The sequence below is a fragment of the Salvia hispanica genome, chromosome 2, assembly GCF_029641045.1.
Source record: "Salvia hispanica isolate PSC_SH4W2 chromosome 2, Shi_PSC_v1, whole genome shotgun sequence".
Lineage (NCBI taxonomy): Eukaryota > Viridiplantae > Streptophyta > Magnoliopsida > Lamiales > Lamiaceae > Salvia > Salvia hispanica.
The window spans coordinates 47,330,341-47,355,793 of NC_142693.1; the positions used below are offsets into that span (position 1 = coordinate 47,330,341).

The 25,453-nt window shown below is 41.3% G+C and overlaps 2 protein-coding genes across 2 annotated transcripts; both read right to left on the minus strand.

Annotated features, from left to right (window-relative positions):
* Nucleotides 1–402: 402 nt before the first annotated feature.
* Nucleotides 403–1,314, minus strand: LOC148932560 (uncharacterized). Its single transcript, XM_089065155.1, has one exon. It carries the CDS (start codon nucleotides 1,312–1,314, stop codon nucleotides 403–405), a length of 912 nt encoding a protein of 303 aa, XP_088921281.1.
* Nucleotides 1,315–10,224: 8,910 nt separating this feature from the next.
* Nucleotides 10,225–11,136, minus strand: LOC148932561 (uncharacterized). The gene has a single exon (XM_089065156.1). The coding sequence runs from the start codon at nucleotides 11,134–11,136 to the stop codon at nucleotides 10,225–10,227; it is 912 nt and encodes a 303-aa protein (XP_088921282.1).
* Nucleotides 11,137–25,453: the final 14,317 nt, after the last annotated feature.

Consider the following 25,453-nt stretch of genomic DNA (forward strand, 5'->3'; position numbering starts at 1 on the left):
CAATAAAGCATTTCTTTTAAAGTTACTATTGTCGGAAAGATTAAAGATTGAGAAGTAAAAGAACTTTATTTTACACCAACAATTATCACAAGTTTCTACTAAAGACAGGAAGTAGCAACAAACATATGTATATATATATACAAGAGTGTATGTACAGGGAAAATTTGCCTCACAGAGGACTTTCGTACAACCATTCTTGGCGTCGCAAAATATTACATTCGTTACTAAACAAATGCTAGTCAAAATAGGTCAAGCCACGGAGCACTCACACGAATACTTCCGTGATGTCAAAATACTACAGCCAGTCATAACATAAACCAGAACAGTCTCATAACGGATCCGTTTCTGGTGTACACACATATACATATATATACATAAACATCCCATCACTAATCATAATGTCTAGGTGGTACTCTCTGCGGTCTCTAGCTCCTCCTCCTCGGGCTCCTCCTCGTCTGAGCTCTCGTCGATGTTGAAGGCGGACTCCATAGTGGTACCTGGCGCATGTGGCCCTTGAGTGATGACTCCCCAATGGCGTCTAGCCCACGCACGGGGCCTACGCTCCCATGGTGTGGGCTCCTGGCGAGTAGGAGGAGCTGTCCCTCCCGGCAGTGTCTCTGGGCGAGTCTCGGTAGGGAGTGGCAGTGGCTGTAGACGACCGGTGCCCATAACGACCTTCGGCTCGTCCTCCTCCATCTCCGAAGAAGAAATGAGGGCCTTGCCCCTCCTCCTCCTCCTCTCAGCAGCAACTGCTCGTAGCCCCCTGGCCTCAGAGTCGGTCGCCGATGTCCCGGCTAGGCTCGGTGACGAGGAGCTGACGTGGTAGAGATCATCCTCATCCATAGGGGGACGAGATGGCCCTGCCTCGAACTCCCCGCGAGTCCGACGTCCTAGTAGGGAAGTCGGCGAAAGAGGGAATAGGTCCTCGGGCTGTGGAGGAGCTGACTGTGGGGCAGCTGGCGGTGAAGCAACTGGCTCTGGCGGTGGTACCGGCTGCAGGAAAACTCCGGGGAATCCTACAGCTGCCAGATCTCCCGGGCGTACATATGGCCCCCTCGGTGCCTGCCCGTGCAGAATGAAGCATAGGTGAAGCTCTCCGATGAACTCCGGAAAGTTCCCCACAATGTCAAAGAACGGGGGCACAGGGAATAGGTAGTAACGTGTGAGGTCAAGGGCATAACCTACCCAATCAGAGGGCAGGAGCCTGATAAGTCGCTGAATACCATCGAAGTGTGAGACCCCGATGGAGTAGGCCCTCTCCCAGAGCCATCGAAAGTGCGCCAGGAATAGCCCGAGATCGTCACCCTCAAACATCACAAAGGTGAGGTACTCGAACAAAATATCTGACATCGTGGGATACACCATCTACAAATAATGTGTGTCGATCAGATCTTCTTATCCTCATACATAAATATGCGTATAAAGCGTAAGAAAGTAAACGTGATGCAATGCATATGCTAAGTCACTACGAGTCGTGCCCTCACTATGTCATAATTAAGCACTAGAAGGAGTCCTAAAAGGTCAGTTATGTATCACATCTTACATGTTCACTATCGTTCGAGAATTCTAGTGATAAAGTTCTTGGTGTCGTTTGCCTAGCTTAGGAAAGCGTTGGCAACATACTTTTTTGTTCTACCAAGGCCAAATATAATATTCAATATACAAATCTGTAAACAATATATAAATAACTTACCTTTGCCTGGTTGAGCGTGTTGGGGTGGGTGCTGGGAGTCTCTCTCTTGTTAGACGAGAAGTCTAGCGGAACAATGCTAGACTAGAGATTATTGGAAAAAAAAGACTCTCGGGTTCAGAGCATGAAAACCTGGCTCTGATACCACTCTGTCACGACCGTAGTTAGCTAAGGATAGCATAACCCGGTTTATCGCGACTAAGGAGGGATTATAAGAAGCGGGAATAGAAATTAGGGGAGGTTAAGGTCAAGACATAGAATACACACAAATTATAATAATAAAGGATATTACTTAGCAAAATATACTCGATCAAGGGGACTCGAGAGACTGTTCTTACAAGTTCGACTTATACGAGTTTAGAAATTTAATAATAAGCGAGGCCTTATTAATGGCACAGCGGAAGCAAAAGAACGCGGTTCATGTGTGGAGACATGAACCTCCGAGAGTTTTATTCTTATATAGCTACTAGTCTGCCCTCCACAGCACTTGATCCACCCTTCCACGATCAACCTGCATATTTAGAAATATATGCAGGGCTGAGTACGAAGGTACTCAATGAACACATTGCCGAAAAATACACATATACATTAAAAAAAAATATATTGTCAGGCCATTACCATAGTAACACTCAGGGGTTTTATTGAAAAGACCTGAGCTTACTAAAATATTCACATTGGGCCCTTTTTCCTGTACTTAGCCATATCTGATCATCTTGTGCCGCTGAGATGGTGATCTCATACGGTCACCTTCCCTGCCCAACAGGACAGAGGTATCCTTGTGCCGGGAAGGTGGCCACCTTCCACGGTCACCTTCTCTGCCGTCCGTTCACGGCCAGAGGTATCCCGTGTACACTAGTCCGAGCGGGGACACCACCCTCACTGGGACCCGAATTCGACTTATATATATATATCATCATTCATAATTCACTTGGCCTTAGCCAACAGATAGGCATCATACACAAAACATTTATGGCGAGACAATATCAATAAAATCACGAACATGTGTTCGAGTTTTCACAAAATATAATTTGTATTTTTAGTATAAGAAAGCTCACCTTGATCGCCTAGTTTTCCTTACTTGACTCTTTCGTTCCGATTCTACTTGCGAACGTACCCTTTTAAAATATCACAAATGGGAAAGTACTATTTTAGTCTTAAAAGTATTCTAATTAAATTAGAGAACATGCCTCGAGCTTAATCTCTAAAAAAAATACTAATACTAATAATAATAATAATTATTATTATTATTATCTTTATCAATATTTCTAAAAAGCTTGTTTTATTTAGTATTGCTTCCTTTGCGATTCCCGTGTTCCGACGGAATAACTAAAATTCATGCAAAACTATAGTAATTCGTTTATCTTACTAAATCATTTTAGCTTGGGCCCATAAGTAATTAAATTCAAATTTGGCAATTCTTTAATTACTTTCTACATTACTTTTACAACATCAATTAAAGGAACCCAATTATATTATTTCAAGCAGTTGGGCTCAAATTAATTTGTATGGTCCATCTAATTAATTTAGGAGCCCAATTAAAGGAAACCCACATTCAAAGTCCCTAGCCTTCTTCTTCCTCCCTCATTCATCTAGGAGAAAGAACTCTCCCTCTCTCTCTCCGCCTTGTTACTGCCGCCGCCCAGCTCCAGCCCCGCCGTCCTCCTCCGCCTCCGACGGCGCCACTCTCCTCTTCCTCATCTCTCCCTCCCTTCTCTCTTTCTCTTTCCACAGATCTCTGCAGACCTCCGTGTCCCCCCACTCCCCCGTCGTCGACCTCAGGCCCGCCGTCGCGCCACCGCCACCACGGTTCTGCCCCAGCCGCCGACGCCGACCCCCTTCCGGATCTGCCGTGGCTGAGAACACGGCGGCTCGCCGCGGCGGCCTCCCCCTCTTCCTCTCTCGGTTCTCCTCCCTTCACCGCCGGCATGCACTACCTCCGCCTCCGACGCCGTTCTCCAACAGATAGGGATCAACCTTCTTTTGTTCATCTATTTTCCCTCTCTCTCCCTTTTACTTTATCAAGATTTTAATTTTTATTTTATTTATTTATTTATTTATTTATTTTTTTGATGATGAAACTTGAAATTTCCAAAATTTCAGATTTTAAGAATGAAAACAGTGACGATTTTCGGAGTGTGGGCTGTTGATTGTCGGCGACGGAGTGCCGAGGTTGCTGTCGGAAGTCTCTCCGACAAATTCCTATGTTATTCAAGCTAAGTTCTTAGTACCCCTTAAAGTCTGCCATTTCTAAGTTCTTGAGAGGCTATAGCAACTAAGTTCTTGAGATGCTAAATTTACATATACGCAATTCCATTAGATACTAATTTGGCATTTTGGACAGAGGTTGCTTTATACCTATATGCAGCATGTTGGATACTAAATTTGTGTCTTGAGCAGAAGCGTATTTGCCTATATGTGAAATATTCATGGATGCTAAATTGGTGTTTGGGGCAGTGGCTATGTTGTTCTTATGTGTCATGTTGAGAAAGTGGGAGAGAAAAGTAAGGTTGTTGGTGCTCATTTAGACAGTTTTTACGATAGGTTTATATTAAGAGAGAGGGGTCTTGTGGTTTTTACCTTGAAAGGTACTAGGTGGGGCTTTTGCTCCTGCAAAGGTTGTCCTCTTCCTTAGTTCCCTTCGTATGTATATTTATGTATATTGTCAGAATCTCTGGTTGGGTAGGTGATAGAAAACGAAAGGTTGCTATTGAAAGCTTACCTACCTTTGTGTAAAGCTCTTTACTTGTCTGAAATCTCCACACTTTACTATCCTTGTCCTTTGTATACTGTTATAAGTGGTTAGTGAGTTGAGTTTCTCCTAAAAGAGTGGTGTTGTAAGGGTTTCTAGCTATTTATATGGACTGCTTAAAGTAGTCACTTGCTAGACAATGTATTAAATGCAGCTGATCCTTCTGGCACCAAATATCCCTTTGCAGAGATATTCATCATTACTGAGTAAAATATCCTATGTGGAAATTATAAAAAAAGAGAAGGGAGAATATAGACCATTGGTTTGGTCTGTCCTTCATTAAATGCCTCTGAGCATAGAATCCTTACAGATATGAGACGTTTCATTTATCTCAGGAGGCTTATATATTTGAATTGCTTAATAATGATTAAAAGTTATACGTGTGACATGTTTCTTTCTCCTCTTTTTTTTTTTTTTTAGGAATTAATTCTATTTGGAGAGATATTGCCATCGTGCGACGACGGACATTCCCTATAACAATTTGGATTGTTGAGATGGCGCTTTCGGAGTTTGAGCGTCATTTATTGTAATAGATTAGATTTGTGAAATTGGACCTTTGTCGGATGTATCAGATATTAGTTTTGGTTTTGAGATCTTATTTCTTTATTTGTTATACCCATATATGTGTGTGTATATATATATATTATTTACTACCTACTCAACGTCAAAATAAACAATAATGAAATTCTATCGTGATCCCGATTTAATCACAAAGTCATTTATATATATAATTAAGCCAATACTGGTATTTTTAATAACAATGTCTTAGCGGGTTGTTACATACTATCCCCCTTAAAAGAAATTTCGTCCCGAAATTTAAGAATTACTTAGGAAAAAGCTCGGGATATTTTTCCTTCATCTTCTCTTCCAGCTCCCAGGTTGCCTCCTCCTGTCCGTGATTTTTCCACAAAACTTTCACCGTAGAAATCGATTTATTTCGGAGTTGTTGCACCTTCCTATCCAGTATTGCCACCGGCTTTTCTTCATAACTCAGGTCGGGTTCCAGAGCGATTTCTTCGTGACGAATCACATGTTTTGGGTCGAACACGTACTTTCGAAGTTGGGAGACATGGAATACGTTGTGTACGTTTCCGAAGTTGGGCGGTAGTGCTAAACGATATGCTACTGGGCCCACTTCCTCCAGAATTTCATAGGGTCCAATGAATCGTGGTTTTAGCTTACCCTTGAGTCCAAATCTTGTTACCCCCTTGGTTGGAGATACTTTCAAGAAGACCTTCTCTCCAACGTTAAATTTCAGATCGGTTCGACGTTCGTCGGCATAGGATTTTTGCCGGTCTTGCGCCTCCTTGATCCGACTTCGGATTTGTCTCACGATCTCAATCATCTCCGCCACTGATTCTGGGCCCAATACTTTTCTCTCCCCTACTTCGTCCCAATAGAGTGGAGACCTGCATTTTCTTCCATATAGTGCCTCGTACGGCGCCATGTCGATGGTGGCTTGATAACTATTATTATAGGCAAACTCTATCAGGGGCAAGATGGACTCCCAGTTTTCTCCTCTATCGAGTACGACAGCCCTCAACATATCTTCCAGGGTTTGAATTGTCCTCTCAGATTGTCCGTCGGTCTGGGGGTGAAATGCAGTGCTGAAATTTAATTTCGTTCCCAATTCCCTTTGCATGCTCTGCCAGATCCTGGATGTAAGTTTCGAGTCCCGATCTGACGTGATGGACACAGGTACTCCATGCAGACGCACGATTTCTCGAATATATAATTGGGCTAGTTTCTCTGATCCATATGTGATGGGGATAGGAATAAAATGGGCACTCTTCGTAAGTCGATCAATGATTACCCAAATGGCAGTATTTCCGCGCTTGGTTTTAGGCAGGCCTGTTACGAAATCCATAGTGATGTGTTCCCACTTCCATTCGGGAATCTCCAAGGGTTGTAATTTCCCGTAAGGCCGTTGGTGCAATGCCTTGACCTGTTGGCAAGTCAAACATCTTTCGACAAATGATGCGATGCTTCTCTTCATGCCATCCCACCAAAATTTCCTCTTCAGATCCTGGTACATTTTTGTGCTTCCGGGGTGTGCGGTATACGGGGTATCGTGTGCCTCACTCAATATTTCGTTTCTTAGATCCGAGTTGGCCGGTACGCACAGCCTTCCTTCAAAAGTAAGGGCGTTGTCTGCCTCTTCCTTGTAATTGCTTTGCTCACCGGTTCGCACTTTCATTCGTATTTTCTCCAGAGCCTCATCATCTCTTTGTGCGTCAACTATTCGTTTTCTCAGATCGGGTTCTAGTACCAAAGTGGCGATCCTTGCTTCCACCGTTTCTGGTGCGTGCACTATCTCTATCCTCATTCTGGTGAATTCCCGTATCAGTGCTTCCTCTTGGATGGCCAGGCCCGCCAGTTGTTGAGATTTTCGACTCAGCGCATCGGCTACCACATTGGCTTTGCCAGGGTGGTAATTTATGCTGCAATCATAATCTTTTACCAGCTCGAGCCATCTCCTCTGTCGCATGTTCAGGTCCTTTTGTTCGAAAAAGTACTTTAGGCTCTTGTGGTCAGTGAAAATCTCGCACTTAACTCCATATAGGTGGTGCCTCCAAATCTTCAGTGCATGGACTACAGCTGCCAATTCCAGGTCGTGGGTTGGGTAATTCAGTTCGTGGGGTCGGAGTTGTCTTGAAGCATAAGCTATTACCTTCCCGTCCTGCATTAGGACACACCCGAGTCCATTTTTTGAAGCATCAGTGTAGACTACGTAACATGTTCCGGGTTCTGGCACTGCCAACACGGGTGCGGTGGTTAGTTTCTCCTTTAGCAGTTGGAAACTAGTTTCGCATTCCGGGGTCCATACAAACTTGATGCCCTTTTTGAGCTGTTGTGTCATCGGCCTTGCAATCTTTGAGAATCCTTCGATGAATCTTCTATAGTAACCGGCCAGACCTAGGAAACTCCGAATTTCGTTTGGGCTGGTTGGCGATTTCCAGTTTTGCACGGCTTCCACCTTTGCTGGATCTGCCCGGATTCCTTCCGCTGTTACTATGTGCCCAAGGAAGTTAACTTCATTGAGCCAGAATTCGCACTTGCTGAATTTTGCATAGAGCTTTTCGATCCTCAACGTCTCGAGGGTGGTTCTCAGGTGCTCCGCGTGTTCTGTTCTGTTCTTCGAGTAGATAAGGACGTCGTCTATAAAGACCAGAATGAATTTGTCGAGATATGGGTGGAATATGCGATTCATCAAATCCATGAACACCGCAGGGGCATTGGTCAATCCAAAAGGCATTACTACAAATTCATAGGGACCATACCTGGTGCGAAAAGCTGTCTTAGGTATGTCTTCAGACCGATTTTTAGTTGGTGGTACCCGGACCTTAAATCAATCTTAGAAAATACACTGGCTCCTTTAAGCTGGTCAAATAAATCATCTATCCTTGGCAGTGGGTATTTATTCTTGAGTGTCACCTTGTTCAGTTCTCGGTAATCTATGCACATCCTCAAGGTTCCATCTTTCTTCTTAACGAATAGCACAGGAGCTCCCCATGGCGACACACTGGGTCTGATGAAACCCAGGTCTAAGAGTTCTTGCAATTGTAGTTTGAGTTCTCCCAGTTCCTTTGGTGCCATTCGGTACGGTGCTTTGGATATTGGCGCAGCCCCTGGTTCTAAATCAATGGTGAACTCCAGCTGTCTGTCTGGGGGCAGCCCCGGCAGTGTGTCCGGAAACACATCTGGAAATTCTCGCACAATCTCCACATCCTCAATCTTCTTTTCTTCCTTCTGCTCATCGCTCAAGTAGACGAGATAGGCGGGACATCCTTTTCTAACCAGTGCGGCTGCTTGTAAGACTGAAATTATGGATTTTCGCTTGTTCATCGTGATTCCGTGGAAATAAACTTGCCCTTCTCCTGAAGTTTGAAAAGAAATCTGCCTTTCATTGCACTTGATGGTGGCGTGGTTCTTGGTCAACCATTCCATTCCTAGTATAATATCGACATCTTCCATTTTCATTACTCCCAAATTATTAGCGACAACCTTACATTCTCCAAGCAAAATTTCTAGGTTCGAGCATCTTTGTGTTATTTCTATAATTCCCCCTACTGGTGAGGACACCGTTATTCTAGGTTCCGCTGGTTCTGTTGTGAGTTCTAAGGTGTCTACACACGAGGTTGATATGAAGGAGTGCGAAGCACCAGTATCAAATAGTAGAACAACGGGTACGTTCAGTAGGGTGCCCATACCTGCCAGATTCTCATGGTTGTTGTTCCGCTGGTTTCGTCCCAATGCATACGCCCTGGCCTGTGTTGGGAGGCTCTGTCGTTGTGGATGCGGGGCCTGGTGCGGGTTGTTTTGAGTATTTGCCTGTAGAGCTCGCAGGTGTTGACGTTGTGCTGGTGGGTTAGTTGGTGCACTCCTTCCTTGCGGTCCACTACGACAATTCCTGGCGATGTGGCCATTCTTTCCACACGTATAACAAGTCATCTCTCCGGCCCTGCAGATTCCGCTGTGAGGTTTGTTACATTTGGGACAAAGATTGGGTCTTGGCTGAGTGTATCCTGTCGGGTTGAAAAGAGGCTGCCTTGCAAAGTTTTGAGGGCGGGGTGGTCCGTGCCATGGCCTCTTTTGTCCCCACTGGTTCTGGTTCCCTTCCCACTTTCTCTTGTCCCTTGGGGCTTGGGTCGTGGTCTGCAGTGGCATATTTGTGGGGTTGGGTGTAGGTTTTTCCTTAGGCAATGCAGCTTCGATATCCAGTGCCAGTTTCAGAGCTTCAGAATATGGTAGTATGCCACGACTGGCCAATGCTACTCTTATTTCGTGCCTCAAGCCAGCACAAAATTTTTCGGACATCTTTTCATCGGTATCCACCTGATCAGCTCCATATCTAGACATGTCAAAGAAGGCGCGATCATATTCCGTCACCGACATACGTCCCTGTTTCAAATTGTAGAACTCCGTTTCCTTCTGCTTTTTATAGCTCTTGGGGATGTACTTGTCGTAAATTCCTGTCTTGAACTGCTCCCAAGTTAGGTTCTCTAGCTGATGCAAGGTCATTGTCTTCTTGCGGGCCTCCCACCAGTAATCTGCTGACCCAGTCATTTGGAGTGAAGCACAAATCAAACGCTCCTGGTCTGTGCACTGCAGTAAGTCAAATAGGCGCTCTAGCGTACGTATCCACGCTTCTGCTTCTGCGGGGTCGCCTCTTCCGTCAAAAGTTGGCGGGTTCTTCTTCAGAAAAGTGTTCACAATCGTCCTATCCACCGTTGGGGCAGGTGGAGGCGAAGGTGATAGAGGTGGAGATGGGGGCGGGGTGTCTGCTTGCGGTTCTTCGACCTCGGGTCGCGGCCCTCTATCGCAACCCCTTCCTCTCCCTCTTCCTCGGGGTCGTCCAGCTATCCTTGGCGCCATTCTATATCAATAAAGCATTTCTTTTAAAGTTACTATTGTCGGAAAGATTAAAGATTGAGAAGTAAAAGAACTTTATTTTACACCAACAATTATCACAAGTTTCTACTAAAGACAGGAAGTAGCAACAAACATATGTATATATATATACAAGAGTGTATGTACAGGGAAAATTTGCCTCACAGAGGACTTTCGTACAACCATTCTTGGCGTCGCAAAATATTACATTCGTTACTAAACAAATGCTAGTCAAAATAGGTCAAGCCACGGAGCACTCACACGAATACTTCCGTGATGTCAAAATACTACAGCCAGTCATAACATAAACCAGAACAGTCTCATAACGGATCCGTTTCTGGTGTACACACATATACATATATATACATAAACATCCCATCACTAATCATAATGTCTAGGTGGTACTCTCTGCGGTCTCTAGCTCCTCCTCCTCGGGCTCCTCCTCGTCTGAGCTCTCGTCGATGTTGAAGGCGGACTCCATAGTGGTACCTGGCGCATGTGGCCCTTGAGTGATGACTCCCCAATGGCGTCTAGCCCACGCACGGGGCCTACGCTCCCATGGTGTGGGCTCCTGGCGAGTAGGAGGAGCTGTCCCTCCCGGCAGTGTCTCTGGGCGAGTCTCGGTAGGGAGTGGCATTGGCTGTAGACGACCGGTGCCCATAACGACCTTCGGCTCGTCCTCCTCCATCTCCGAAGAAGAAATGAGGGCCTTGCCCCTCCTCCTCCTCCTCTCAGCAGCAACTGCTCGTAGCCCCCTGGCCTCAGAGTCGGTCGCCGATGTCCCGGCTAGGCTCGGTGACGAGGAGCTGACGTGGTAGAGATCATCCTCATCCACAGGGGGACGAGATGGCCCTGCCTCGAACTCCCCGCGAGTCCGACGTCCTAGTAGGGAAGTCGGCGAAAGAGGGAATAGGTCCTCGGGCTGTGGAGGAGCTGACTGTGGGGCAGCTGGCGGTGAAGCAACTGGCTCTGGCGGTGGTACCGGCTGCAGGAAAACTCCGGGGAATCCTACAGCTGCCAGATCTCCCGGGCGTACATATGGCCCCCTCGGTGCCTGCCCGTGCAGAATGAAGCATAGGTGAAGCTCTCCGATGAAATCCGGAAAGTTCCCCACAATGTCAAAGAACGGGGGCACAGGGAATAGGTAGTAACGTGTGAGGTCAAGGGCATAACCTACCCAATCAGAGGGCAGGAGCCTGATAAGTCGCTGAATACCATCGAAGTGTGAGACCCCGATGGAGTAGGCCCTCTCCCAGAGCCATCGAAAGTGCGCCAGGAATAGCCCGAGATCGTCACCCTCAAACATCACAAAGGTGAGGTACTCGAACAAAATATCTGACATCGTGGGATACACCATCTACAAATAATGTGTGTCGATCAGATCTTCTTATCCTCATACATAAATATGCGTATAAAGCGTAAGAAAGTAAACGTGATGCAATGCATATGCTAAGTCACTACGAGTCGTGCCCTCACTATGTCATAATTAAGCACTAGAAGGAGTCCTAAAAGGTCAGTTATGTATCACATCTTACATGTTCACTATCGTTCGAGAATTCTAGTGATAAAGTTCTTGGTGTCGTTTGCCTAGCTTAGGAAAGCGTTGGCAACATACTTTTTTGTTCTACCAAGGCCAAATATAATATTCAATATACAAATCTGTAAACAATATATAAATAACTTACCTTTGCCTGGTTGAGCGTGTTGGGGTGGGTGCTGGGAGTCTCTCTCTTGTTAGACGAGAAGTCTAGCGGAACAATGCTAGACTAGAGATTATTGGAAAAAAAAGACTCTCGGGTTCAGAGCATGAAAACCTGGCTCTGATACCACTCTGTCACGACCGTAGTTAGCTAAGGATAGCATAACCCGGTTTATCGCGACTAAGGAGGGATTATAAGAAGCGGGAATAGAAATTAGGGGAGGTTAAGGTCAAGACATAGAATACACACAAATTATAATAATAAAGGATATTACTTAGCAAAATATACTCGATCAAGGGGACTCGAGAGACTGTTCTTACAAGTTCGACTTATACGAGTTTAGAAATTTAATAATAAGCGAGGCCTTATTAATGGCACAGCGGAAGCAAAGAACGCGGTTCATGTGTGGAGACATGAACCTCCGAGAGTTTTATTCTTATATAGCTACTAGTCTGCCCTCCACAGCACTTGATCCACCCTTCCACGATCAACCTGCATATTTAGAAATATATGCAGGGCTGAGTACGAAGGTACTCAATGAACACATTGCCGAAAAATACACATATACATTAAAAAAAAATATATTGTCAGGCCATTACCATAGTAACACTCAGGGTTTTTATTGAAAAGACCTGAGCTTACTAAAATATTCACATTGGGCCCTTTTTCCTGTACTTAGCCATATCTGATCATCTTGTGCCGCTGAGATGGTGATCTCATACGGTCACCTTCCCTGCCCAACAGGACAGAGGTATCCTTGTGCCGGGAAGGTGGCCACCTTCCACGGTCACCTTCTCTGCCGTCCGTTCACGGCCAGAGGTATCCCGTGTACACTAGTCCGAGCGGGGACACCACCCTCACTGGGACCCGAATTCGACTTATATATATATATCATCATTCATAATTCACTTGGCCTTAGCCAACAGATAGGCATCATACACAAAACATTTATGGCGAGACAATATCAATAAAATCACGAACATGTGTTCGAGTTTTCACAAAATATAATTTGTATTTTTAGTATAAGAAAGCTCACCTTGATCGCCTAGTTTTCCTTACTTGACTCTTTCGTTCCGATTCTACTTGCGAACGTACCCTTTTAAAATATCACAAATGGGAAAGTACTATTTTAGTCTTAAAAGTATTCTAATTAAATTAGAGAACATGCCTCGAGCTTAATCTCTAAAAAAAATACTAATACTAATAATAATAATAATTATTATTATTATTATCTTTATCAATATTTCTAAAAAGCTTGTTTTATTTAATATTGCTTCCTTTGCGATTCCCGTGTTCCGACGGAATAACTAAAATTCATGCAAAACTATAGTAATTCGTTTATCTTACTAAATCATTTTAGCTTGGGCCCATAAGTAATTAAATTCAAATTTGGCAATTCTTTAATTACTTTCTACATTACTTTTACAACATCAATTAAAGGAACCCAATTATATTATTTCAAGCAGTTGGGCTCAAATTAATTTGTATGGTCCATCTAATTAATTTAGGAGCCCAATTAAAGGAAACCCACATTCAAAGTCCCTAGCCTTCTTCTTCCTCCCTCATTCATCTAGGAGAAAGAACTCTCCCTCTCTCTCTCCGCCTTGTTACTGCCGCCGCCCAGCTCCAGCCCCGCCGTCCTCCTCCGCCTCCGACGGCGCCACTCTCCTCTTCCTCATCTCTCCCTCCCTTCTCTCTTTCTCTTTCCACAGATCTCTGCAGACCTCCGTGTCCCCCCACTCCCCCGTCGTCGACCTCAGGCCCGCCGTCGCGCCACCGCCACCACGGTTCTGCCCCAGCCGCCGACGCCGACCCCCTTCCGGATCTGCCGTGGCTGAGAACACGGCGGCTCGCCGCGGCGGCCTCCCCCTCTTCCTCTCTCGGTTCTCCTCCCTTCACCGCCGGCATGCACTACCTCCGCCTCCGACGCCGTTCTCCAACAGATAGGGATCAACCTTCTTTTGTTCATCTATTTTCCCTCTCTCTCCCTTTTACTTTATCAAGATTTTAATTTTTATTTTATTTATTTATTTATTTATTTATTTTTTTGATGATGAAACTTGAAATTTCCAAAATTTCAGATTTTAAGAATGAAAACAGTGACGATTTTCGGAGTGTGGGCTGTTGATTGTCGGCGACGGAGTGCCGAGGTTGCTGTCGGAAGTCTCTCCGACAAATTCCTATGTTATTCAAGCTATGTTCTTAGTACCCCTTAAAGTCTGCCATTTCTAAGTTCTTGAGAGGCTATAGCAACTAAGTTCTTGAGATGCTAAATTTACATATACGCAATTCCATTAGATACTAATTTGGCATTTTGGACAGAGGTTGCTTTATACCTATATGCAGCATGTTGGATACTAAATTTGTGTCTTGAGCAGAAGCGTATTTGCCTATATGTGAAATATTCATGGATGCTAAATTGGTGTTTGGGGCAGTGGCTATGTTGTTCTTATGTGTCATGTTGAGAAAGTGGGAGAGAAAAGTAAGGTTGTTGGTGCTCATTTAGACAGTTTTTACGATAGGTTTATATTAAGAGAGAGGGGTCTTGTAGTTTTTACCTTGAAAGGTACTAGGTGGGGCTTTTGCTCCTGCAAAGGTTGTCCTCTTCCTTAGTTCCCTTCGTATGTATATTTATGTATATTGTCAGAATCTCTGGTTGGGTAGGTGATAGAAAACGAAAGGTTGCTATTGAAAGCTTACCTACCTTTGTGTAAAGCTCTTTACTTGTCTGAAATCTCCACACTTTACTATCCTTGTCCTTTGTATACTGTTATAAGTGGTTAGTGAGTTGAGTTTCTCCTAAAAGAGTGGTGTTGTAAGGGTTTCTAGCTATTTATATGGACTGCTTAAAGTAGTCACTTGCTAGACAATGTATTAAATGCAGCTGATCCTTCTGGCACCAAATATCCCTTTGCAGAGATATTCATCATTACTGAGTAAAATATCCTATGTGGAAATTATAAAAAAAGAGAAGGGAGAATATAGACCATTGGTTTGGTCTGTCCTTCATTAAATGCCTCTGAGCATAGAATCCTTACAGATATGAGACGTTTCATTTATCTCAGGAGGCTTATATATTTGAATTGCTTAATAATGATTAAAAGTTATACGTGTGACATGTTTCTTTCTCCTCTTTTTTTTTTTTTTAGGAATTAATTCTATTTGGAGAGATATTGCCATCGTGCGACGACGGACATTCCCTATAACAATTTGGATTGTTGAGATGGCGCTTTCGGAGTTTGAGCGTCATTTATTGTAATAGATTAGATTTGTGAAATTGGACCTTTGTCGGATGTATCAGATATTAGTTTTGGTTTTGAGATCTTATTTCTTTATTTGTTATACCCATATATGTGTGTGTATATATATATATATTATTTACTACCTACTCAACGTCAAAATAAACAATAATGAAATTCTATCGTGATCCCGATTTAATCACAAAGTCATTTATATATATAATTAAGCCAATACTGGTATTTTTAATAACAATGTCTTAGCGGGTTGTTACAACACGGAAGGTCATAATTAAGTAGTTTTAGGTCATATTACAAGATTTGGGTTTATGTCATGTTAGGATCATTTTAGGTCATGCTTTGTTAGCATGACCTAAAAATAAACTAACTATGACCTAAAAATGTGCTACGTATGACTTTGTTCTGCATTTCTGTATTTAAATCTGGTCTTCATAGATCAAAACCCTATATATATATATATATATATATATATATATATATATATATATAGGGGAGCACTAGGGTGCCCCCTTATTTAGAGTCACAACGTACATCCAATCTAGTACTGCCATGTGGCACAAAACATGCAATATTTTATACACAAAAATGCAATCTAGTTGTATATGCATTTTCGCATATTGCATTTTTGTTGTATGTAAATTGCATTTTATAGTGTTGAGTTTTGCATTTTCACATAAATTGCATTTTTTATTGTTAAGTTTTGCATTTTCACATATAAAAATGCAATCCGTCTATATATAAAATGCAATTTAAACAGTCAATATCTAAAATGCAAAACTTAGCAATAAAAAATGCAATCTGCATATAACAAAAATGCAATCTGCCGAAATTCATTTATAGCTTCTACAAATGCGTATTGCATTTTTCTGTATACAATATTGCATTTTTCGTGCCATGTGGCAGCACGTGGTTGGATGTACGTTGTAACTTTAAAATTAGTTGTTATACTAGTACACCCCTATATATATATATATATATATATATATATATATATATAGGGAATCATTAGGGTGACACCATGTTTAGAGTGACACCATAACACTAATCCTAGCCATTATATCTATAAGATGGAAGCCTAAATTGAATTGATGAAATAGAGTTCGGATTTCAGTCTTATGTGTTGAATATTGCAGGCGTGGGCATTTTAGTCAATTCCAAAAAATTTAAATCAAGTACAATAATATGTAAACTGCAAATACTACTTGATAACACTGCAATATTCATAGAGTAACATTGCAATATGGTACGGTAAAAAACTAGTATTATGAATGTTGTAGACGCGTAACACTGCAATATTCATAGAGGACCACAACATTAGAGTAACACTACAAACTGGTAACAAACTAAAAATAGAGAATGTCGATTTTTCCCTTCAGTGTTGTTTTTATGTTCCAATTTATTTAAAATGGACGGTCACATGGCAGCTTGATAATCACACGATCTTCAGATCTAACGGCCTAAAAGAGCGGTATGGTATTATAATAAAGTGGGTTTTCATATTAATACAAACTCTATATATTGTACAACTCCAAACTCTTGAACGCAATGTCAACACAACATCAACATAATGTCAACACAATATAAAATTTCAAAATTTTGATGTCAACACAGTGTCACTACAATGTCAACACAATGTCAACTCAATGTCAACCCGATGTCAACTGTTGACAAATGCAAACATATGGGTAGTAATAAGATGCAAACTCTATATATTATACAAACTTCAAACTCCTCAACAAAGTGTCACGCCCGTATTTTCTAAGGATAGAAAACACGGTTGATCGCGACTAGGGGAGGGTTAAAGAAGCGGGAAAGAAAGGGGAAAACAACAAAACTCAACCAAAGCTCGATATAAATGGGAATGGCTCCAATCAAATCAGAGTATCTCAACAATCAACAACTCAAAAGAAAGACAACAACTCAGCGGAAGCATTTTGAGAGTAGAATACTGCTATGTATGAAGACACAACATATTCTGAACATTTGATAAACATTCTTCACTTTTATGCTCAAAACCCGCCGCACTCGTCACCGCTCAACCTGCACATAGGGAAAACAAATGCAGGGCTGAGTACTTGATGTACTCAGTGAACAAATGCCAAAATAATTTTATAAAACAGTTATGTCATGCCGCCATTGAGTGATCTCGGGGTTTAACTTTAAAAATGTCCGAGACACTAAAATCATTTCAAGCACAAACTTTCATCTCATCCTCAAATCCTTTTCCTCATCTTTTCAAAACACAACCATTTTTCCTTGAGTTATTTAAGAAACTGCCATATCTGTTCTTTAGAGTGCCGTGTAAGGAGGCCACTTTCCACGAGCACGAAAACCGGCCAACCCATTCGATGACTCACAGTCCTCATCGTGTACACTAGTCCAAGTAGGGACGCACCCTTACTAGGACCCGAATTTGATTAAACTCATAGTAGAGACTCACTCCCCACTAAGCAATCATCAACCTCATCATCTCAACAATCTCAACATCAACAACATCAACAACATGTGAAACGAGAATGTGGCCGCAAACTCGATCACCAGATCGGCCGACCCAAAAGACGGCTCACGATCCCCAATGGTGTACACTAGTCTGAGTAGGGACTCACTCCCTAGTCAGACCCGAACTCTATTTCAATAGGTCTAGTAGGGACAACTCCCTTGCTAAACAAACAGATAGGCATTTCTCAAAACAAAAACATGGCATGACATACCCTTTGCGAACTTCATTTTTCTCATAAAACTTATTTGAAACATAAATCATTTTTCTGTCAAGGTCGGGCACCATCTCACATCATATCAACAAGTCGAGCAAATCACAATATCACTCAATAAATCAACACATATTATCACATAACATCACTTTCAATACTCTCACTTTAGTCACAAATTTCACATCATGCTTGGAATTTAAATAATTGCAGTCACATAAAATGATGCTCAAACCGGTATATATATTAAATCGAAAGCTCTTGAAAACTTTAGTTCGAAAGCCCTTAACTTGTGTTCCATTCCGTTCTCGAAAAGCGTGCGTGAAGTCACCCATTGATTTAGTGTACTCCAGCCCAATCTTCATTTAATTAATTTGGCTCAACCAAATTAACTCCAATCCACCTCCTTACGTGAAAACACATTGCCCAAAACTTTAACATGAATCATTTGGCCCAAACATTTAAATAAAACAAAAGTTCAAGCTTCTCTCTTCCTCACCTTACGTGAAATACCAAATGGGATTTGAAATCCCTTCTTCTCATTTGAAACACATCTGTTGCCCTTGCTCTCTCGCCCAAATCTCTCTCTCCAGCCGTTTCTCTCTCCGCACATCACCTCAATTCAGCCGCCTTCGTCCACCCACGCTGCACTTCCGCCGCCTCGCATACTCTCTTTTTGATCCGCCAGCCCTTCGCTGCGACACCGCCGTCGCTACTGTCTCAACACAGAACCGCTGCCGCCCATGTCGAGACGCAGCAGGAGCTGCTGCCTCCTTCGTCGCCGGTGTCCAGCAGATCTCGCCGCCGCTGCCATTCGCACACCGGATGCCGACGTTGCTGCTCCCCCAACCGACATCTCCCTTCATCTTCACCTGTTGTCACCGGCAAAACACAGCACCACCACCGCCAATGTCATACGCAGCAGGAGCTGCTGCTGTTCACGCCGGAAACCGCCGCCGCTGACCGGTCTCCTGTCGCAATCGCTGCTGTCCCAGCTCGCCGTTCAGCCCCGCATCGTCGCACGCAGTCAGCGCCAGTTCAGATTCCCGAACATGTTGGGCTTGTAAATTGAAATGCAACTGAGAATCCTCCTTGCCGATTTTAGACTCACAGAATTCTCTGCTTTCACTCGGATGTTTCCTCTCAATTTGTGAACCATGGAGCAGATTAGGATGTGTATAGAATGGGATATGAAACTGTTGTTTGGAACATGGTGTAAATGAAAATTCTGATAGTGCAGGAGGGGAGAGTAACGCTTGTAACTGCAGAGAATAGTAGAAGACACAGTTCCTCGGAAATTAAAAAGAGGAGAGAGATCGTGGGATTGAGGATGACGTGTATAGTATATATAATCTTAATTCTGTTCCATATATTTAGAGGGTGCTGATTTTGTGGAAACAGATTTGTGAAATATAACGACAGATTTAGGATAAGCTAATTTGCAGAAAATAATTACGATGAATTGGGGCTAAAAAGAATAAGTGGACTTCCTTAAGAAAAATAATTGGACTTGCAAAAGAATAATTGTATAAGCCTTAATTGTAAAATCATTCTCTCGACAAAAGAAACAAAGCCGGGAAAAAAAATTTCAAATGCACAAACGACGTTCTTTCAAGAACAAATAAAAAGGACGAAAAAGTCGGGGTGTTACACAAAGTGTCAACACAACGTCAACACAATGTCAACATAGTGTTAAATTTCGAGATTTGGATGTCAACATGGTGTCAACCGTTGACGAATGCAAACTCTAAATACTTTACAAACTCCAAACTATGATCTGGACCGTTGGAAAATGTCAAAAGATGAAAAAAAATAGCAACACAAAATGTCAACACAGTGTCAACGGTTGACACCGTGTTCACATTGTGTTGACATTGTTTTGACATCAAAATCTTGAAATTTTACATTGTGTTGACATTGTGTTGACGCTGTGTTGACACTGTGTTGAGGAGTTTGGAGTTTGTACAATAAATAGAGTTTGCATCTTATAACTACCCTATATACATTAGGCAAATAGACACTACTTAATTTTAAAATAAAGAAATTTTTAGCATAAACTGAAACTCAAAAGTGATTATAATAAACTGAAATTTTTTCATTGGTGGGAAATAACAAACTCAGAGTAAAGTTCGTGACATTATTTGACAATTTCAAAGTTTGTGGGAAAAATCTAACTTTTTGAGAGTTCCATGATATTATGTGTCACTATCCCTTATTTAAATAACGATTCATTAGTATTGAAATATTCATTAAAATTTAAAGATTATTCATTTTACTAATTATAATTTCATAACTTATATTCAATTGAATGCTTATTTAAAGTTTAGTATTTAACTATTAATACTATGATAAATTAATGTTATATTAATGAATTGTAGTTGATCTTATCTTGGGAGTAATCAGTTCTAGTTATAATTTATTTTATCTAAAAATTTATCAAATTCAGAAAGTCATTTTATATATAAATTTATAAATCTCAATCACTATTACACTAAAAATTAATTTTAAAAAATAATTGAAACTCCCTATGAATTGTTCTTTAAATTGTTTTTAAAGTAATTTAATTAGTATTTAATTTTGAGATAATATTATAAGAGACGATTGCCATTTAAATCATTACTTTTATTGATTTCTTGTAAATGCAAAATATTTGAAGGGTGATTTGGGTATTATAGTACTGAGTCAAAGTCTTGTTGTATCATCCTTATCTTCTTTGAAATCAAATCTCATCTGTTAATGCTCTCACCATCCCCCATTAAATATCACCATTTGACTTAAATGAATGAAAAAAGTGAAAGGAATATGGTACTTATTTTTATTTAGTCTCTAGGTCTTATGAAAATAGATCATATTTCACCATTAAATAGCCCATATCATCTTTTTCTCTTTCTTTTTTCTTTTATTATTTATAAGTCACGCCATCTACTATACTCCCTCCATATTCAACAAACAGAAACCTTTGAAATGACATGGGTTTTAATGCACAATTGGTAAAGTAAGTGAGAAGAATTGGAAAAATAAGAGAGAGAGAAAGAAAAATGAGTGAAGTAAGAGAAAGGAAGAGAAAAAGTAGTGAAAGTAAAATTAGTGGATTGTGGGGTCCATGTCCTAAAATAGAAAGATTCTAAAATTTCTATTTTTAAGGAACAACCCAAAATAGAAATAATTGCTATTTTTAAAAAACGGAGGAAGTACAATTTTACCTACATTTTCTCCGTCTCTCTTACTTTACCAATTACACATTAAAATTCGTGTTGACCCCAAATGGCTTATTTCTATAGGACGGATGGAGTATTACTTTTATAGCAAAATGTAAGTAAAATGAATTAGTGGAATGTGGGGTTCGTTACCAAAAGTAATTGATAAAGGAGAAATCGGTGCCAATTAATAGAGGATGGAGGGAATACGCACTCCATCCACGATTACAAGCCCACATTTGACATGACACGAGTTTTAAGAAATGTACTAAAATGTGGGTGGAAAATGATTAGTGAAAGGTGAATCCTACTTTTATATACTCCATCCGTCTTATAAAAATAGTAACTTTTGAAATGGCACGGGGTTTAATCTAAAATTAGCAAAGTAAGGGAGAGATAGAAACAAAAATGTGTTAGTGGAAAATGGGTTCCACCTCGTTAGAGAGAAATAAATTTTCCAAGTAAAAAGTTTTAAATTTTAAGGGATGGGTCAAAAAGAAAAGAGTTTATATTTTTAGGAGATGGATGGAGTATTAGTTATATAATGAAATGTGAGTAAGATAAAGACACTGAGATCTGTAGTCCATTGCTGAAAGTATTAATGAGACATTTATTGGTGGACGGACGAAAACGGCAAAATGAGACATTCATTGGTGGACAGAGGGAGTACTTCTTTATGACTCATTAGAAATATTCCATCCGTCCCATTAAATATGAAATATTTGGGAATCGGCATGAGATTTTATGTAATATTATTTTGCGAGTTAATAAAGAGAGAATAAAGTAAGAGAGATGAAAAAATAAAGATAGAGTTTTTTCCATTTAAGAAAACATTTCATTTTTATTGGGATAATTTAAAATAACATTTCATTTTTAATGGGACAGAATGAGTATATTTTTGTGCGTTAAAAACATATTTTAGTTCTCGTATGCACTAGAGATCTAATTTATATCAGAAAAGTTGTAGATTCAAGTAGTCAAATATTAGTGTGGATTTTCAGCAGCTCGGCAATAAGGTAATGTGTCATTCACGGGGGCTCTTGTCGACCAACTAGGGAAGAATTTAGGAAGGAGAAAATTGAACGGAAATAATGAAAAGGGTTTTGTTATTTCTTGAATTCATAAATAATACTCCCTCCATCTACCATTTAAAAAGTCCTTTTGACTTTGCAAATTTTTTTTTTTGACTTTGTGTGGAAAAGAAAAAGGAGAAAATGAGTAGAATGTGAAACTATTAGTTTTATATTGGATTGTGAGTGTAAAATATTAGTGAAATGCGGGGTATGCATATTAAAAGTGAAATAAAGTTAATGGTTCTATAAATCGCGAACAAATTACAATGGAAAAATGATTCTTTAAATGGTGGACAGAGGAAATAACACATTTCTATTTATATTCTAGACCCTAAGATTGGCTCAACTTTTTTCTGATCTAGCAAAGAACCAATAAAGTAAAAAAAAAAAGACTTACAAGTTATACCACACTCTCTTTCTATTACATTTAATTTAGTAAATAAAACTGAACAAATAAATAAGGCAAAATGATTAATCCTAAACCCCCACGTAATCTTGGTATGGGTCCAGAGCTAGGGTTTGGTGTTTGAGTCTTCTGCTCTTCGTGCAGGGCCTATTTTCCGTAGGCAGCTCATCACTTGTGGGCTCGACCGCTTCCTCCTGGTGGCTAGGCGGTCTCTCGGGGCTCCTATTGCGCACCGAACATCGCCAAGCCAGATTATTTTTTAACTTTCACTGTATATACGGTTCGTTGTACTTCATTTTATTCATACCACTACAAGTTCTAATATCGAGTAAAATTTTATTTTCTGATCATTCTCTCTAGATAAAATGAATCACGATAGCGATTCCCCTAACACCGGCGAATCAAAATATCCCCTGTGCGGGATGCAGTTCCAGCGGGAACCATGGGAGAATCGTCCGCGGCAACAGTGGAGGAGGGGAAACGCCAGGGACATGGGTGGCGGCGACAACCAATTTCACGGCGGGAACCAATTTACTTCGGCGGGTTCCCTTCTTTTGGAGGTTGCAACGCCGGTGGAAACATCAGAGGCGGTAGACCTATAACCCCGTTAGGGGACAATGTCTATCGGCCCAACTTGGACGGCTTAGACAATCGAGCGGATTATCCCACTCAGCGGAGCAATGACTCTATCTCCGTACATGGGAGAGAATCCTCAGCTGGTAGGGAGGGGGACTAGGACTGGGAGGGGTCCCCGTCGGGTAAGGGGGATTGGGAATGGTAAAAGGAGAGGAAGGGGGAAGGGGAATGTAGCTGCCTGCGACTCGTTGCAGGCGGAGAACCGTAGGACGGTTTATAGTCCGGAGGAGTGCACTGCTATTGCGAAGGCATGGATCTTCTGTCGTAGATGATCCCGTTTGGTCGAATAATCTGAATATTGAAGGGTTGTGGAATCAGATCCAACTCAACTACGAACAATTTAAGCAGGATGGTGTGAAGTTCAACAAGCCGAACAAACGCCACAAGCAATGGGAGCGAATAAAGACCGCCGTCTCCAGATTCAGCGGCATCTACGACAACAACGTCCGCACGAAGACCAGCGAGCTGACTACGGACGATGTAAAAGAGTTGTCGTACCAGCAGTTCCCGAGCACCCAATGTTGGGCGTGTTTTAGGTATTGGGATGCCTATGTGGCTCTGAAGGATTCTTCCAAATTCATGCAGGGGATAGCTACGGGCTTCCCGAAGCGGATGAGACTCGGTGTCTCTGGCGACTACAGCAGCAGCTGTAGTTCCTTCGACCCCGATGACGATGTCGATGAGGTGCCTCCCCTAGTTCCCCTCCGCCGTCGTCCAATTGACCACAAAACGACAATGCGGATGTCGAGAGGATTGGCCAGTGGGTCCGCATCTGTCCAATCGAGAGCTCAAAATCCGGAGCTGAGCGATGGCCTCAAGATCCAAGCGACGAGGCACCTGTACGACACGATAATGTAGTGGAACGCAACAACCAACCCTAAATTAAATAGAGAGTTGTATCTCCAGATGAATAAGATGAAGTGCAACATAGGGATGCCAGTCGATGACGATGAGTAGGGTGATGCGGATGCCGGCGGGTATGGTGGAGAGGACTCCGACTTGTGAGCCGGGCCATGTGTTGAAGCTTGAAGAAGGATGTTTATTTTTTTTTCAATCGTAGTAGATGTTTTTTTTATTGTACTACAGCGTTTTTATTTTATTTTATTGAAGTATGTTCAAACTTTTTTTCGTATTTGTCCATTTTTTAATTTCGTATTTGTTTAATTTGATAGATGGGAAGGTTGCGCTGTGGCTGGGTTGTGATGATGTGGCAGAAGATATTTTAGGATCGGCTGTTCCTATTGCAAATGCTCTTAGTCTGTAATAGTACACTCTCATTTTTCGTTCATCCCATAAAAGTATCTTATTACTCATGCACATCAATTTATTTACAAATTAATACACTGTCACCTACCATTAAACACTTATAATAATATGAGTCTCACTATCTATTAACACTATTTTAACTACCGTTCTCTCTATTTCTCTTACTTACCAATTCTGCATTAATTCTCAGATTATTTAAAATATCTTTATTTTTTTTTAATGTAGAGAGTACTACTCCCTCCGTCCCACAAGAATATGCACTCTTTTCTTCGTAGTCCGTTCCACAAGAATATGCACTTACTAATTTTGGAAACTCTTTCTATCTAATGAGGTAGTACATATTCTCCACTAACAATACTTTAATTACTTTTTCTTTCTATCTCTCTCCTACTTTACCAATTTTACATTAAAATCTGTTTTGAATGCAAAGTGCATATTCTTTGAAACGAAGGGAGTGAATTATTTTGAATTGTTTTTAATAATAATAATAATTTAGGAGTTATAATTTCACCAAACCAATCATAAAATAAGAATATACAGATAGACTTAAGAAAAAAAGTAGGCAGGAAAGTTGAAAACATCTTTTTGCCACGTGAATCAAGATACCACCTCTTGATTTAGGAAACAAACAGGAAAGTTCCTAATACTTAAAAAAATAATTTTTCGGAAGCACGAAAGAAATTTCTTGTGCCATAAACAAATCCTCATATTCCTTCCCCTTCTTCAATATATACATATCTCCGCTATTTTCTCCTCACAAAACCCACAAATATACAAGCACACATTTTCCGGCCAAAATTCAGAGAAATGGCGGGCATGCTCCCCGGCGTTGAGGCCGCAAGAAGACGAAGAGTTCACGTAAACACGGGCACCACTTGCCGCCCATCTTCGTTCTCTCTGTACGCAGCCAATCACAAGGAATATCAGTTCAGATCTGAAAAATCTGTGGAGACGACGGCGAATCAGGTGAAATGCGATGGTGATATACTCGATGATGTCGCTCGTGAAGCGAAGAGAAGATTAGATCAGAGATTCGGAAGGAAATCTAATGGTGGAGATGGATCTGATACCAATATGAAGACGAATTTGTATAAATTGATTTTAAAGAGTCATTACCAAATTTGTTAGTTAGATCTAGATTTTTGTACAACACCAGTTATATATGTAAAATTTATTATCCTGATCCAGTTGATTTCGCAACTCATCTTCAAAATAATTCTTTAAGGGTGTCTCCGGTGGCGCACCTCTCACTCACCCCTCCACTAGCTCTTCCCATAAAAACTGCATGCCACGTCAGCACTAACTCTTCCCATTTCACTGCCACATCACTAGCCCTTCCCACAATTAAAATTAAAATTCACGGAATTAAAATTCGACACG